The 18,188-nt window shown below is 36.9% G+C and overlaps 1 protein-coding gene across 3 annotated transcripts in view; it reads left to right on the forward strand.

Annotated features, from left to right (window-relative positions):
* Nucleotides 1–18,188, forward strand: part of LOC137395135 (DNA polymerase subunit gamma-2, mitochondrial-like) — a 29,671-nt gene that overhangs the window by 5,174 nt on the left and 6,309 nt on the right. For 2 of the 3 annotated variants that reach the window (XM_068081947.1, XM_068081948.1), the window contains 6 exons: nucleotides 667–770; nucleotides 1,626–1,746; nucleotides 5,398–5,503; nucleotides 7,002–7,241; nucleotides 8,687–8,847; nucleotides 17,838–17,934. In XM_068081947.1, coding sequence (XP_067938048.1) covers nucleotides 667–770; nucleotides 1,626–1,746; nucleotides 5,398–5,503; nucleotides 7,002–7,241; nucleotides 8,687–8,847; nucleotides 17,838–17,934 — 829 coding nt within the window. The remainder of the gene's footprint in view (nucleotides 1–666; nucleotides 771–1,625; nucleotides 1,747–5,397; nucleotides 5,504–7,001; nucleotides 7,242–8,686; nucleotides 8,848–17,837; nucleotides 17,935–18,188) is intronic. The other variant, XM_068081949.1, reaches the window with a different exon arrangement.

Consider the following 18,188-nt stretch of genomic DNA (forward strand, 5'->3'; position numbering starts at 1 on the left):
TGCAGACTATCTGGTTGAAAATAAGAGAAATCCCATATATTTATACTATATAGTACGTGTAGTATATGGTACAAGTATTTGTAACCCTTTTTGATGTATTTGTCCTAGAATACATCACACGTATTTTCCATGACTACTTAAGCTTTACATAGGATACGTGTCTATCACTTGAGTCTTGTGTCTACCACTTGAGTCTTGTATCATAAGCAATTAGTATCTATATTCATAAATATCACTCTGTCATTGTGTCTATCTGTCTGTTAGTTTATTTAAACGCTATGTTTCCACATTATGGACCGATTTCATCAAAACTTCACAAGCATATATGCTACGTGCCACGCTGCTAAAATATTTGGTTTCAAACTTCATCTAGTCCTTAAGAACCAAACCACCCACAGACTATCTGTTTGAAAATAAAAGAAGTCAAATGTGAATGTATAGTTAAGTCGACCATTAAAATGTGCAATGAACAGATCGTCTGCCTAAACTTCAGCACTCAAAAGAAGCTCATTTTAAGAATACAAGTCATTGTAGAACTCGTTGTACATGTGTATGAGAAAAACTAACTCTACAGAAACTGTGGCTAGAAGTGCCACCTTTGTGTAACATTGTGTTCCATCAGGTTTTAGATAACGCATATTTCATTGATTTCTCAATTTCCTACAGGTTTAATGAAAATGTTGCCGCTAAGGAGAAGATATCAATGGTGTCTAGTAGTCTATTCCTGGATAGCCCAGATGACAAGACATTGAGACATTCTCTATCCTATGGTATTTCTTTTATGCACTATTTTTGACACTCGTTGAACTTTGTCTAAGCCGTAGCTAAATCAGTAGAGGTTGTACATCAGGGTGTAAGTAGAGGTTTGAGTGCATTTCTGGCTTTTGCCAAAGTTAGCTCTTTAGTTCTCCAGGAATTTGCCTAAAGAGTCGAAATTTTGTTGGTGCAGATTGAGATGCTACCAACTGCAAATTAAAATGATTCAATGCTGCTGTCTATGGTATCAGCATGAAAAACAAAGTGAAACCATAAATACAGTTCCACTTTGACTTACCAATCTCTTCGCATACAACTCTTCCACATACAGTTTTAAATGCAAAGTTTGAGTGAATATTTGTCTCTACATTCAAAGTAATTTCCAATATACAACATCCAGAGTTTTATGGAACATTTGTGTGGATCCGTATATATATACGCATTTTGTACGCTGTATATATGTCTGTATGTATGTCTGTATGTATGCCTGTATGTATGTGATACGTATGCTGTATGTATGCTCTATACACGCTGTATGTATGTGATATGTATGCTGTATGTGTGAATCTGCATATACACATTATGTATGTTGTATGTATGCTGTATGTATGTTGTATTATGGAGATCACCTTCATATAGTTTGGTTTTGTTCTTTGGAATACTTTTTGTATTCCCGAAAGAACGACTGATAACATCACTTTTTGAGTTATAAAAACGTGAATCAACGAAGACTAGTGAGAGTGGTAAAAATTACGTTAATTTATGTTAAAACTTATATTATTTCATAGTAAACTCACTTATATTCATGAATGCTGCAAAGCTAGACATCATCTGCACTTTGAGAGTTGTTTGTGGCTTCTTTCTCACAGGCTGTCGGCAGCAGTATGCAGAAACTCTCAACTCACACAGCAAAAAATTCCCATTTGGCATCGCTTCTAGTGGACTGTGTATTAATTTGCTTGATGAAATGCCTGCCCTGGACATGCAGAGGTAAGTTTCTAACTATATCTCCTGTAGCAGCACTTTACGTCGGCATTATGTCATGACTTTAGGATAAATATAGTTGGTATGCTCCAGCAAGCTACAGTTCTCTAATTCGCCTCTGTTGGAGAAAATGGTTGCTTTTTATGAGGAAGTCTACTTCACCTTCTGTCTTTCAGCGACTCAAGAACCTTTGCGGTGTCCAGACTTCACACGCATGTTTTAAATCTTGTAAAAAGGGATTCCATCATTAGAGTTACCAAGGCTAACGGCAGCTAATAGGCTACACCAGTCTCAAAACATAGTAGGCGGCCGAATGACGTAAATAATTCATTCCGAGAATGTTTGCGTTATAGGGATTTTAAAACAAATACATGTAAATTGCCTAACCCATTCCAAGATCTTTCTAAACTCACCTCTTTGGGCCCTTCAAAGTGAAAAAATACCTAAATTCTCAGTTTGATGACTGTACTGTAAACCTGTACTGTACTGTTACCCTATGCAACCCGTCTCTGAAAGTATCACATAAAATAAATCATATTGCTGTGTTTTTGAAAGTTTTGCTACAAATGGTTGATGTTATGCTGTAGAAGCTACTACTGTAGACCCTTCTACAACATAAACAATCTATTCCGGAAACGTTTACGTTATACGGATTTTATGTTATACGAACTGTAAAATACATGCAGATTGCCTAATCCATTCCTAGATCTTCCCAAGCTCATCTCTTTGGACCTTCAAAAGGAAAAAAAGACTAAACTTCTTTTTTAATTTAATGACTGTGCAGTAGCTGGAGTATTATTGGTTTGTATCGACAACTTTTCTCCTTTTTCTTATCACTTATAGTAGGTTTAAGGTCTATGATTTCAGTCATTTCATGTAAAGGGGAGCCTTACCTCCGATGTCAATTCAAATCAATTTTTTCTCTTTCTCTAGAGGAAGGTCTATGCTGCTAAAAAAAGGAAGAAAATATATTGTATATGTCTAAGATAAAGTAAACAAATATAATAGATATTCTTATATGTTATTTTCTCTTCCAAGCGTTACAAAAAAGAAATGTTCAGCGGAATTCACGTAAAGGGAGGCTTACGTAATAGGGGTGCCCACTGTAAATGTAATACATCTATTGCTAGCCTTTTTATCGCTGCTTATCTGCTGGTTTTTAGCTGATTTGTCGTAGCCACTGCGGCCTTAGTTATTCACAAAACACACATTTTTGTGTGTTTATCTGTAGTCACTGTCAGAGGAAGGCAATTATTCAAATTTAATTTAAAACTTTGTATGTCATCCAATAAAATCTCTCAACACTATTACTGAAACTATTACTGTTAGCTATTATTCAAGTTATTCTTCACATGTTACCATTTGGTTAATATCCTCAGTCACCACAAGAAAAAATTTGCATCTAAGTATTTAGTTGTTGACAAATTTTTGTACGTTTATCTGTAGTCACTGTCAGAGGACCAGGGCTGTATCTACCTGTTTGAAAATGGTACTGAGGGGAGAGTCCAAGAGGTGCCGAGCGCCCTCTCGGTGGTGGTCTCCCCCGGATATTTTTTAGTTTAACTAGTCAAAATGGTGCAAATCTAGTGCGCTTGGCTCCTGATGGGGCACATGTTCTAACAGCAATTTTGATATTATAAACCAATGTTTTTTAAATATAAAACTGTTTATTGAGATTGTCTTTAACAACGCTTATTAAAAATATAATGTGAATGAAAGCTGCAAATGGGTTGGTCACAGCTGGCATGAGGTACATTGCTGAATGGTGTAGGAGACGAGTAGTCTCTTATGAAATAATTTAATTAAATAATATTGTAGAGTTAATAAGTAAAATTAGTAGAGCACCATGTAAAAAATAATAAGTAGTAAGCAATTCTCAAATCAATTCTCAATCAACTTCTTTAGTACATTGCTCAAATAACTCGCACACGGCTTAAACACTGTAGTCCAACAGTGTGCTCCATCATTGATCTCTTTGGGTTGCAGTTGAATTTACAAAAATACGCACTTGGTGATGAGTGAGATAATTTAGACATCAATGATACCTCTCGCGAAGCGCGTGACTTAGTGTTGTTACCACAGATACTGATTAAATATGGCGGCGCCCATAAGTGAAAAATGTTGCGTTTTTTCAGCTGTTAAACATTTATTAAAATCAAGCAAAAATGACGGGGATTCCGGGATTTTTGCCTCATAAAATGGTACTGCCATGGCAGTAGCTGCAGTATAGGAGGATACGGCTCTACGGCCCTACGGTAATTTTTCATATTATAATTTAACACTTTATATACTATTTATTTACTATCCATTGAGATCTCTCAACACTCTGAGCTGACTTGGGTTTAAAAGAAGTGGGACACAAGAGTTTTACAGACTTCAGACATCAATGACTACTCAGTGGTTTTATTAAAGTCAACATAGATTATAGGTTTGCCTCACTTGGTCTGCTATTCATTCGACTAGCTGTTGAAGTGTTGATGACAGCATATATTACTTGCTGATCATAAAGTACTTTAAATAAGCATATACATGTTTATATTTCTGTTTTACTTTATTTTAGACATGCAATTTTTTTTCCATCATAGAAGTTGCTGTCTAGAAACAAAGAGAAAAAAATTTATTTAAGATGACATTGAAGGCGTGCGCGTTCCTTAACTTGATGTAAATTTACCGTAATAATGAACTCTAAACCAAGGTAAAGTGATGAGTTAAAAGTTGTCGATGCAAACCAATAATACCAGGGTTACTGTAAAGTCATTAAATTAAACCGTTGGGTTTAGTTTTTTCCTATTTGAAAAGCCAGAGTGAATTTCTGACAATCTTGGAACAGATTAGGCAATTTACTTTACGGTTCGTATAATGGAATATCCTCATAATGTAAACGTACCTCGGAACGAATCATTTACGTTGCAGGCTTTACAGCAAAAATAGGAAAGTTCAGCGATTTGAAATTTTTAGTGCAGCTAAAAGTGGAAAAACTATACATGTCCAGCTTTCGTTATATTTATATAAGTTTGATAAATGTGAAGCAGAAATTCAACTGCATTTAATATTAAATTTTGATGACTCTGGAGCCATTGCCATAGCGATATCATATCATAATCTTAACTTAAGTTTTAAGTTAAGACAACTGTTTCGTCAGTTGTCTCTGAAACATCTCATCTTTGAAAGAGTGTAAAAACTATTTAATTTATTGTATTTCTGTTTTTCATTGAATTCTATAAGCGTAGAACTTCAGAATGATATTCAGTTCAGAAGGAATTTTGCTATCTTGCATGTGATTTCACAGTTGATGGAGACATGTTAATACGGTCTGGGATCAGAGGACCTGCTTGTGTATGCAAGAATAGGCTTCAAGGTGTTAAACAAGGTTTTTTAAAGGTCTTGAACAACTGAAAATAGTACGGTATCATGATATTACTCGGAGCATTTTATTTTAGTGAGTCAAGTGGCTGGTCAGCTGCATAACAATTACAAAAAGGCTTCACTCTGTCCTTAACCCACATTATCGCTCGCACAAAAATGTGCCAAATGATTATAAATAGTGTCACAAAGAAATTATTGCTGATTAAAGTGAATTGTCGCTCCATTTTAATGAACTACTGCTGTTACCTTTTTTAATTAGACTACTAGAGATTATGCAATTTCACACTGTAGGCCAACGGAGTTCACTGAATGCCTTATACAATATTTCATTCCTGAGAAATTGGTTATGGAGTCATTTCACCGACTTGAGATGGATCATCTTATGTGGTGGAAGAAGGTATGTGATTTATTGATGTGATTGATCAATTTTATTGATGAGATTGATCGGATCAAGTAATGTTTATTTTCACTAGTACTCTGACAGTCTAGTGTGCTGCGAGAGATCATCAAGTGTGCCGATAAAGCATAGAGAATAAGTATCTGAGCAATTATTCCAGAGTGATGGAAGGAGGTTGATTGGTGCAGGTGTTAGAGTGATGGTCTACCAAGCTGAATATCATGAGTTCAAATCCTGTGCAATGCAATCCTTTTTCAGCCTTCAACCATGCCTTCGGACGGGCGGACAGACCGTTCTTATAGAAGTAAAGACTAAAATTGTTGATTCTGAGCTGAAGTCTTTTTAATCACGAAATACAATACAAACCGTTCATAAAATAATTTTGGGTAGCTGTTGTTATTATAGTAAGTACTTTAACTACAAACTCAAGTCGTTGTTGAACATAAACCATATAAATTGCTGGACTATGAAAACCAGGCCACTTCTATAACCCTATTTGTTAGAAGATAACTATTTTTATATCATTCCCTTTTTTAAAACACTACAGTGTAACCCTCACTTAACGACTGGGTTACGCTCTGCACACCTCGTCGATAAACGACTCCACCGTTCAACAAACACGACCCTTTGCGCCTCCATTGCATATGTACAGGCTATTTACACTGTACAACTTCACTTTCCTTCTTTTTTCATCTTTTATTGGCTTTTTAGTAATAGGTATAAACTTTTAACAAGTACATTATATTTTAATTTTTTCTTTTTTAGCTGTTGCATGTGTACAAGCCTGCAAAATGTTAGGCTAACATAGAGTACACTGTGGTAGATGTGACATAATTTTACTTATTTTTTATGCTTGCTTTCTTGGCATTTCTCTTCATTTAGCATTTGTATGTACTATAGGGTGTTTTTTATAATGCTTCAACTATGGCAGATATTAATCTACCATTCGATACCATATGTACATTAAAACCATGTCATAACTAGCGTACATGTGGAATATCTATACATTGGTGGTTACTTTAATCACATTAAGAAATATATTTCTTTTTATTTTCATTCAGCTTGTGTCAGCGTATTTTGTTTACAATTTTTACCATGGCGTCATAACTTCTAGTTTTCATTAAGTGAGTCCGTCATGGGACAACCTGGGACAAGTGGGGACAACCTCTACATGATGTTCCTGAATGTCCTTAACATAATCAGTGCGTGTTTTAAAAGCTTTTATTGAACTATGGTGATATGAAACAATCGTTAACAACATGTTATACAGCTTTTTTTGCGTGTAATGACTAAATTCCAGGTTGTATTTCTTTGATAAATGTTGCATGCATGTTTAGCTACGACATTACAGCATGTCGTCATTCTCGATGAGTTAACCAAGTCATGTGCATACTCCTATGTGTCATTGCTAATAAATGTTAGGCTGAGTTCCTATCAAATCTAGTAATATTGTTCATTTGCATGTCGGGACAGGTATGTCTGCATGCTTGTGTTACAGCTTTCCAACAGTAAGGACTTTAGCTGTGAAAGGATAGGTGATGAGCTGGCCAGTACTGCCAGCCATATTGTATATTCGTGTCCTCATGGGAACACAACCGTGGAGAGTATAGACGTGAGCGGCCCGCACACAGAATTGGAGCTCAGTCCTTATGTCATCGAGGCTAGAATATCAGTAGATGTTGCTATGCTTGTTCTATTGCATGATGCCTACAAGGAAACTAGCGACAAACACACGCAGGTGCTTGTGCTTCAAGTAACATGGTATTGCGATAATTGCATCATTTTCGTAGTAGCAAGATTGTAGATGGGGAGGGGAGGAGTGCGGGCTGTATTTGTTTACAGGTAGCAAAATAAATTATTTGGAATTGTGGTTGGCCTTTTGATGTTTAGTATTGTCAACTCAGTATATCTACCTATATTAATGAATTCCACCTTGTAATTCTGTCTGTCTGTGTAACTTATTTTTGCCAAACTTCGCCAGAATATACTCTGTGCCTTCTCTCAGAAAAGCTAACAATATTTGGTTTCAAACCTCTGTCTGGTTTCTGAGAACCAGCTTCTTAAACACCCACATCCGGGCTGTATGTTTAAAATTGAAAGAAATTTCCGGCATCACCAAGCTTACTGCTATCAGAAAATAAAACTTGGTGAATTATTTTAAACTGAGACCACTCATATATAATGACCATCTAAAAGTTTGTTTCATTTTCACTGATCGATCAACTTGAGTCATGATAAAAGGTTATACAGTCAATCCTTCACGTACAAAGTTGATCTGTTCCGATATGTCTTCTGTACATCAGAATCGTCACATATATTCAATATATATCGGGCCAATATTCTTAGAGGAATAAATTGTTTTGTTTAGATGGTTCTAAAGCCAAAAAAGCAACAATAAATACTTCTAGTAATTAAATGCGGCATCAAAACAAATTTATTATATAAACTATATTGTATATATAGTAGAATAATAATATTGTATAGTAATACGCTAATATATTATATGAGAAATCAAACATAAAAACTTAAATTATATGTCATAACAAGATTAATAAAGTAATAATCGTGCAAGAAGACTTTTTATTGTCACTTTATCATAGAGACATGTAACTATAAACTCAACAATATATAAGCTCAGTGGTAGATGGAGTATTATAAGAGGCATAATTTACTGTAACTTACTTTAACTTACACTGAATATAGTTAACTTTAATTTAAGTATTTTCTATGATTTTTGCATTTTATTTTTTGATTCTTACCAACCCTTTTTATTTGCCAAATTGTTGGTTCAAAGAATTTTGCCCATCTCCTGTTGAAATTTACTGTGTCTAGGTGTATAAGGGCGTTTGACCGTATGCAGGTTCAAGACAAGTTTAACTTGCACTGCAAACTATTACATCATTGAAGAATATGTTTTACTATTATATAGCTGTAATAATATATTGAAAATAATATTACAGACTAATAAAATGTTATATGTAATATTATACATGAACAAAGAAATATATGACAAAATGATATTATAAATGTATTTATTTTGTCATGTAAAGATTTGACACTTCATCATTTCTTTTTTGCCTCATAAAAAGATCTTTTCAAGTTGAATTGCATGTTTTTCAGCCCGAAAATTTTGCGCGAATGAAATGGAAAAATAATAATAAATTCATATATTGTGTCTCACAGATGTTGAGTTTCCACCAGAGACTCGCTCCATACAAACTAGGGATACTCTTTAATGGAGAAGATATGGATAGCCTGGGAATCATAGCTGACTATATCACTTCCGAACTCAGGAAAGAGGCTATTATGATACAAACAGACTGTACAAGCGTAGACCAGACTAGGTATTCAAACTAAGGAGTTGTCTCTTCGGAATAAATTGTTTTTTAGAAGCATACAAACCTACCCATTCAATTAATGTCATTGGCCATTATTATAAAACTGCTCTTGTGTGTCTGTGAAGAGGTACCCTGGTTGCTGCTGGGCAAGAAGGGACATGGCAGACATTCACTTCTTTGGGTTGTGCTGCGTGAATTGGTTGTAGTTGTGCTCTCATTGTGACATACTTTACCAAGCTTATACATGGCAAGTATATATGCGATGTGCATTCTTGTGATACTAGTTAGATTTATTTATCCTTTGCGTGCTGGCATGTCCTCTTTGAAAAGTTTCATGTAGAAACTAGACATCTAGACTTTTTATTAAATTGTGTCCAACGTCTATGCGCCCAATCAACTAATGCAATCACGATAACAGCTGTTGAAGCACAGTATACTCTTTTCTAGACTGCGAAATATATGTCATCTAGACTTTGACAACAATTAGAGTAGGCATGTCAAACACACAGGCCGCATACAGCCCGTCGTATGCACTCTTGCAGCCTAGACAACTCAACTTTCCCCCCAAACTTATTGACAGGCTCAGATGCATATCAACTGACAGAAATCAAAGCTTTGACATCAAATTTCTATTTTGTACTCATCTAGAGATGACGTAGTGTAAGGCGTATCAATATCGTTCAATAATTATTCGATTTCCAAGACATGGCTTGACGAGATAATAGGGATGCCCGACATCGTCTTGGTTACGGAGATATAAACTGAAAAGCTATAGAGTTATGAATAGAGTTTTGAAGAAATACTGAAAATTTATATTGATAAACTGGCTTTTTTCCACTGGGTCCAGTATGATTAGCCATAAAATTTGTTAAGATTTTTTAATTATCAAGTTTACAAATGAGTCAACAGTGAGAATTTAAGCTCCGTATCATGCGAGTTCTCTCCAGTGTTCTGCATATCCGGTGAGTAAACTTAAGGTTACAAGTCTATTTTGTAGTTTGTAATAACTCGGAAGCCTTCACATTGGATACTAATTGTGAATTTTTATATCCAAGTGTCCAAATTTGTAAAAAGAATAAGAATCGAGGCCTCCTACTGTGCAAGAATGAGATTATTTATCTTTCTTTTACGAGTATCATGGTTAGTACACAATAAATATTTGTATCAGTTTTTAATTGATATTTTCTCTATTTAGTTTTTTAGATTATACTTCGTCTTCCCTTTGGATAGCACTCCACTGATTAAGGAAAAAGAAAACTGAACAAAGAAGGGAAAGGGTTTCAAGAAACATGGAAATTACAGTATTTTTGTACAGCAGAGAGTGGAAAAGTTGCATTGCTTTATTTGCAACAACCACATTCTTACGTCGAAGATTTGGAACTTGAAAAGACGTTATAAAACGAACCATATACTTTATAATAAACATGAAAGGCTTTTTGCATGTTTCAAAACTCAAATTTGACATGGCAACAAACATATTTCACAAAAGTTCAGAGAGGGAATGTTGTTTCCATTACTGCCGGCTACGAACACAGTTGGGACTCAAATGGGACATCCTACATAAAATAATGTCCTGTACAATTACAGAAAATATGTGCCCAGAAAAGGCGCACCTGTTCAACGACGTTTCATTAACCAGAAACACTGCTGATGAATGGATTGATGACATGTCAAGTTTATTGAAGGAGCCGCCAAAAACCGAATCATTAAAATTTGAACATATTTTTTGCAAGTGGTGAGACTTAATATCATGAAAATAGTGCAAGTTGAAGTCTTCATCAGAGCCTGTGACAACTATTTATTAAGAACTGATTGGACTAATCTGCATGCATGACACGAGTCAAGATAAATTTAAAGAAGTTGAACAGGTTCTTCATGAGTATGTGTTTGATTTCACAAAACATGTGTATGTACTTGTCTGCTGATGGTGCAGAAAATATGGTTGTTAGGCATAATGGTGTTGCAGTCAAGTTACAAACAAAAATGTGCAATTTACAACCGGAAGCGACATTTCCACTCTATTACACATCAGAAAATATTGTTTTCAAAAATTTCAAATTTAGATTGGTGTTTAATCCTGAAAACAGTGAACTCCCTAATTCAGTCACGAGAAAGGGGGTTGTCGAACAGTCTGACCCATGTGTTGCGTCTTACCTGTTTGAGTTATGTAGAATGTGTATGCAGTATATGTGTGACAATGAAAATCTTAATGATAAACCTGGCCAGGCTAAATCCCTAAATAAATACTCTACTTGTCAAGTTGCCATTTTATCGAGCATGGACTTTTTACGCATGTGCAAAACATAGTCTATATTGGCGTCGGTAATAGTTCGGCACAACATCCTCCCTTCTCTTAATAATGCGTTGAGTATCTGTTATGTAGAGAACTGTTTATATATTGCTTGTTGTGTTCCCCGTTGATTGTCCATATGATCGACGCTAGTAATTAGCAAGTTGAGTAAGATATGAGTATTGATATAATAATATGTAAGGTAAGTAGTAGAGTAATATAGTATGTACAGCGCTGTCCCAAAAGACAGCCCGCTATTCTAGGTAGCGACGAGGAGGATTAATTGTTCTTCCGTAGCGTGTGATTCTGATAGGCGTTGCCTCTGATACCTCTCTCTCTCTCTTTAGTGTTGGTAGATGTTGAGTTGTCTATCACTGGTTCTGATGCTGTTGTTTCAGGAGTGCTGAGTACTTCTGGTTCAGACTTTGTTGGATGAGGGACTTTTCTAATATCCACTCTGTTCCTACGAACAGGAGCTCCTCTCTCTGGTTGCACCATATAAGATCGTTCATCCAGACGTTGTGTGACTTGAGCACGTCGCCAAACTTTCTGACCCAAGGCCACTGGTCTAAGCCGAACTACATCCCCATCCTGCAGAGGTTTTAGTTCCTTTGTGTGCTGGTCATACACAGCCTTGTCTACAGATTGTTTTTGTTTAAGTGCAAATTTTACACTATCAGTATTTGGATTTGATGGGCTTAGTAATGATGCAGTAGTTGGCAACCTTGTCCTGCAACGTCGACCTAACATTCGCTGAGCTGGACTGTATTCAAGCCCTTCTTGAGGTGTGTTTCTATGGGCTAGTAGCGCTAAATAGGCATCAGTCCCATCTTCGTTAGCTTTAGTTACTAGTCTTTTTGCTGTCTTGACTGCTGATTCCGCCTTGCCATCCCCCTGTTGATGATGTGGACTTGAGGTTTGATGTTTAATGTCATACTTTTGAGTGAACTTTTCAAATAATTCTGATGTAAATTGAGGGCCATTGTCAGTTATAAGAGTTTCAGTAAGACTATATCGAGCCATGTGTCCTTTCAATTTCTTTACTATAATTCTAGCGTCTTTTGACTCAACTCTACCTACTTCAATAAAGTTGCTATAGTGGTCGACAGTGACCATATACTCTTTTTCACCACATGTGAAGAGATCACTAGACACAATCTGCCATGGACGATCTGGTAGGTCTGTCCTCATCATGGGTTCGTTCTGTTGTCCTGCACTATATCTTTGACAAATGTCACATTGGGCTATAAAGTCTTCAATTTCAGCCATCATTCCAGCCCAGTAGAGGCACTCTCTAGCTCTTCTCAATGTGGCCTTGACCCCTTGATGGGATGAGTAGTTCTTGTTTTACTTCAGCTCTCAGTGAGCTGGAAATCACGATTCTCTCTCCTTTGTAGGCAAGTCCATCATGCACAGCCATTTCATCTCTCATGCTATGAAATGGTTTTGCTAGCATGTTTATTCTCTCTTTCTCTTCTGGCCACCCCTTCGCTATAACTTTCATAACAGCTTGTAGAGTCGGACAGTTTGCAGTTTCAATTTTTAGATCTTTTTTCCATGGACCAGCTATTGTTTCAGTTAAGGCTTGAACAGTTTCTGTGAGACAGTTTATTGTTTCATTCTCCCATGTACTGTCTGCTGGATCATTCAGGTGACATCCGTGTCTACTAAGCATGTCTGCAATATGTTGCTGCCCTCCTGGGTGGTATGTTACAGTAACATCATACTGCTGAAGCCGCATACGTAGACCTTGCAGTCTTTTAGGGACATCTCTGAGAGGTTTGAGCATGATTCTTTGTAGACATCTGTGGTCTGAAAGTACAGTTTTGTGCCTGCCATATGTGTATTGATGATACCTTTCAATTGCCCACACAATGGCAAGAAGTTCTTTTTCGATGATAGCGTACCGGGTCTCTGCATCTCGAAGAGCTCGACTGCTAAACTCAAGAGGTTGATCATCCTGTAGTAAAGTTGCTCCTATAGCCTTGTCACTAGCATCACACTGCACAGTCAACTCTTTCTTTAGATCATAGTATTTTAGCATCACTGGCTCAGCTGCTACTAATGCTTTGGCTTCCAAAAAGGCCTCACTTTGAGCTTTGGTCCAGTTCCAAATTCCCTTATTGTTTGCCTCTCGCAGACGAACTGCAATCTCTGCTAGGTTGGTGAGGAACTTGGATAGATATTGAAGGAAACCAAGGAAACTCTTCAGTTCCTTTTCATTTTGAGGTTCTTTCATTTCCGCCACACTCTTGATTTTCATGGGATCAGGCAGTAACCCTTTGTCTGTTACTATGTGGCCTAGAAACTTAATCGATTTCTGACATAACTGTACTTTGTCTGGGTTTAGCTTAATTCCTAGATCCCCACAGCGCTCAAGAAGCAATCTCATTCTTGCATCATGATTTATGCGTGCTTCTACATCATCTGAGCCGCAGCCTATCACTACAATGTCATCAGCTACGCAGACTACACCATCTACACCTTGCAGTGCACGATGAAGTTGTTTCTGAAATATCTCAGAAGAGACTTTCAGACCAAACGGCAGACGTAGCCATTTATAACGACCAAAAGGTGTGTTCATGCATGTTAGTAGAGATGATTCTTCGTCAAGATTCACATGCCAGTATCCAGCCTTCAAGTCTACTACAGAGAACAGTCGAGCATTTTTGAACTGTGGAAGTACATCCTCCAATGTGGGCATAAGGTAAGATTCCCTCTGCAACGCTTCATTTAATCTCTGTGGGTCTATGCATATCCTCAGCTTGCCATTAGGCTTCTTTGCCACTACCATGTTGCTTTCCCAAGGAGTGGGTGTATCCACAGCCTCAATTACCCTTTTCTTCACCATAGCATCTAGCTCAGCTTTAACCTTTGAGTGTATAGCATGTGGCACGCAGTGCACTGGTGAGGCATGTGGTCTGACTTCTTCTGCCACTTTCAAGTGCTGAACACCAGGTAGAGAACCTAACTTGTCATCGAAAGCACCTGGAAATTCTTTCAAGATGTCAATCTGACCGCTCGTATTCATAGCATTGATATTTCCCTGGTTAATAGTTATCATGCCCATTGCCACAGAAGCTCTTAAGCCTAAAATGAGTGATCGTTCTTTGTCTACAATATGAAACGTTACTTTGTACTTTTTGTTGTTTTTGGGATTACGAACCATTATCCTAGCGGTACCCAAGACTGTCTGCACATCGTTGGTCCATGAAGTTAGTATTGTTTTGTCTGCTGTGATTGGTACCCCCTGTGGTAACATATCCCGCCTCAAGATATTGACAGTCGAGCCACTGTCTACTTGAAACTTGGCCTCCGCGCCTGAGTTTATCAAAACCAAGCGTGCGAAAACCTTTTGAGAGCTGCTTTTTGTTGTGATCTGGTCTATTGATTCATGATCACTAGTCTCCCCTGCTATCGCATGTGTCGATGCATGCGCACCAGCTTTCTTTTTAAGACAGACAGCTTCAAAATGATTTTCTGCCTTGCAAAAATTGCAAACCTTGCCAAAAGCTTTGCAAGATTCCTTCCTGGCAGCACGCCTTCTGCCACAGTATTTGCAATCCACCTACCTAGTTGCCGATTTTGTGTCCTTAAAGGAACGATGACTTCTCTTTGAGATTTCATTCACATTAACTGCTTCCTCTGCTTGTATTTTTCGAAGAGTAGTAGTAGCACATTCCTCACTCTTACATAGCTTAATTACAGACTCAGGCGTTTGCTCAGTAAAAGCCAGCAGTTTTCTTCTTGTGTCATTGTTTTGAATGCCTAACACAATTCTGTTGCGCAGCATTCTATCCTTCAACTCTTCAAAGTTGCACACTTTTTCCAGACTGCGCAGTCTTGCTAAGAAAGTGTCAAAATCCTCTCCCTCCTTCTGGTCAGCAGTACCAAACACAAAGTCATGGTACAGTTCATTTTTTGTTCCAACACAATGTGACTCAAGAATATCTAGTATTTGTGTAACAGTTGTGTGTTCTTTTCCACTAGATTCTACTAGCTTTACTGCAGGTTCACCAACTGTGTATAGTAACAATGCAGAACGGTAGTCCTCGTCTTCCTTGCTTAATTTACTTACTATAGCATATCTCTCCCATTGTTTCTTGAACACCCGAAACGCTTCTTCACGATGGTCATCTAACAACAGTGCATTAGGAGAGTCAAACCTGCGAGCCATAGCTTAGTATAAGTCTTTTAGATCTTCTGTGGCTAGATTTTTTATTTATTTATTTTCATTAGCTCAAATTAGCATCGTACTCGTTTGCATCAGGATGTTGGTAGTATATTCAGTGGGCTATTACCAGTTCACTTCAGACACCATGTTGCGTCTTACCTGTTTGAGTTATGTAGAATGTGTATGCAGTATATGTGTGACAATGAAAATCTTAATGATAAACCTGGCCAGGCTAAATCCCTAAATAAATACTCTACTTGTCAAGTTGCCATTTTATCGAGCATGGACTTTTTACGCATGTGCAAAACATAGTCTATATTGGCGTCGGTAATAGTTCGGCACAACACCATGTAACAGGTAGTATCGGGTTTAATGGATTACCAGTAGCCACTCTATTACTCATCAGCAAAATTTTGTTTTCAAAAAATTCAAATTTAGATCGACGAGTTTGGTCCCGAAAACAGTGAACTTTATTAAAAGTCATTCTCTCAACCATCGTAAGTTCAAGGAGTTGTTGAAATATCTATATAATGAGTTCACTGATGTGCCATTCTATACAGAAGTACGCTGGTTACCATACCAGAAAGTGCTTTTGTTTATTTGTTGACATGACAAATAATGAAGTTTTTGGAGATGAAAGCTCAAAGCTCTCATGTACTCAAGGATGAAAGTTGGCTGCAGGATCAGGATCTGGATATTACTGCACATTTGAACGATCTCAATTTGCATCTGTAAAGTAAAAACAAACTGACCACTGCTGTATATGGTAATGTCAAATGATTCTCTTTAAAGTTGTAATTATGGATGTTTCAAGTCTCTAGTGAGCATATGCTTTGTTTCGCTACATGCAAAGCGCTGCACAACGATGCTCATACAAAGTCTAAATTGAGTTTTTCCAAGTATGGCACTCATCTGGAACTATTATTTAAAAGGTTTCGGAAAAGATTTCATAATTTTGCATTTTATGAACACCTAGTTGCATGATTTCCAGCTCCATTTAGCTGTCATCTTGCTGAAGCTGAAAAACCTGCAAATGAACTATTTAAAATTCGATCAGATCTCAGATCGCGATATTAGAATGTGTAAATACTTATTTCTTTTCATTTCTTTTAGAGAGGTCAGGAAACTTTAGAATGTCTCCCGCAAGCATCATGGCAATGTTCGGCTCCACATATGTGTGTGAACAGTTATATTATTTTATGAAATCAACAAAAACATCTTAAAGAATGAGACTAATCAGGATTTCTCATCCTTCATCAAACTGATGACTTCACAAAATTTTCCACCTTGAATACAAGACATTGTCAACAAGAAGAGATGTCAACCCTTGGAGCAAAACAGTGAAAGTCTTTGAATTCTTGTTGATGAATGTCAGTTTTGAATTAATGAATGTAGATGTACATCGTCAAACATTTTGTAATATTCTTCTGTTGAATTGCATGCATATTAATAATTCAACTTCTCTGTATGTTTTTAAATGGAAAGTCACAAAATAATTTATTTACTGGTAATTTGTTCAGTTTTTGTGGCCCTCATGACAATAAAAATTGACTCCTATGGGCTGGAATAGACTGAGTTTGACATGTCTGAACTAGAGAGTGGTCAGACAGGCTGCTTGCGACTAATTGTTCTATTACCTGCTTCCTTTAGGTATTTTTTAGTTCTCTTCGACACTCTAGAGCGATTACACAATATAAAAAAATACTTATCGTTGAAAGAACAATGGGATAATCATTCTCTCAATCCTATGTATATGTATAAACTTGGAGCTATCCTCTACTTGCTACTCAGAGGGAGATCTAATTGACATGGTAATTTCTCTCTCGATGGCCTATGAATAAGTGAAAAAACAACTGAAAGGCAAGCTTTCGGCTATCATAACCTAAAAGCATTAAAATATTTACTATAATATCAGCCGTGTCTGTCTGAAGTCACGGCCAGAGGCTAGAAAACAAATTGCATCGTACTGGATCGTACTAACATTTGGCTTAGTGTCTTGGCACACTACCACCTATGCTAATCATCCACTTTTATGGATTTTAGAATAGTTGTGCACATACTTATTCCTCTTGCTTTATTGTGCTTTTCTAGTGCACACCTGATGATCTCTCACAGCGCACCAGACTGCCGCGGTACTATTATTTATAGTAAATCAGCAGACTCTACTTGTCTCCGTTATCATATAACTTGGTGTACCCCAATTAAGGCAAAAACTATGCAATTACACAATTTAGAATCTGAACCTCTCCTATGCAGAGGAAGTCCAATAACACCCTTAGTCTGTCACACCCGTCACAAGTTCAAAGCGTTTAATGACAGGAAAGGACAGTCATATTCAAATGCTATTTTTTGCAGCTGTTATTAAAAATACTATGAGCAGAGTTAGTAAATTTTAATGTACATGTATTACAGACATAGACCTATTAACTATTAACTATATTAAATATAGTTAATAGGTCTATGATTAAAGACATCTACTCTGGTCCAGATTTCATTGCGTCATGATGACAACCCTAGCTGCATATGTTATAGGTTGCAACAGTCTGGTGTCCCGTATGTAGTCCAGCTAACAGACAAGACTATACATGATGGCACGGTATACTTGCAAGATTTGTCTGCCTCTACCAAGGTAGGCAAACTGACTAACCACATTCTATTAGCAGTAGGAAGTGAAAATCATTCACTCGAACATTTTTTTGCTAACATTCGGCATATGGAAAGACAGCATTAAGTATTTGAAACATGATTTGATATATAGAGCTCACTGGTAGCAAGTTTGAAAAAATACTACTAATTTTCATGGTTTGCATGGTAACACCTTGCTTAGTTTTTAATGCAGTAGACACAGAAGTTGTCTATTCTATTATTTTTTGTCCAAAAACA

The sequence above is a fragment of the Watersipora subatra genome, chromosome 4 (genome assembly GCF_963576615.1).
Source record: "Watersipora subatra chromosome 4, tzWatSuba1.1, whole genome shotgun sequence".
In the NCBI taxonomy this organism is placed as follows: domain Eukaryota; kingdom Metazoa; phylum Bryozoa; class Gymnolaemata; order Cheilostomatida; family Watersiporidae; genus Watersipora; species Watersipora subatra.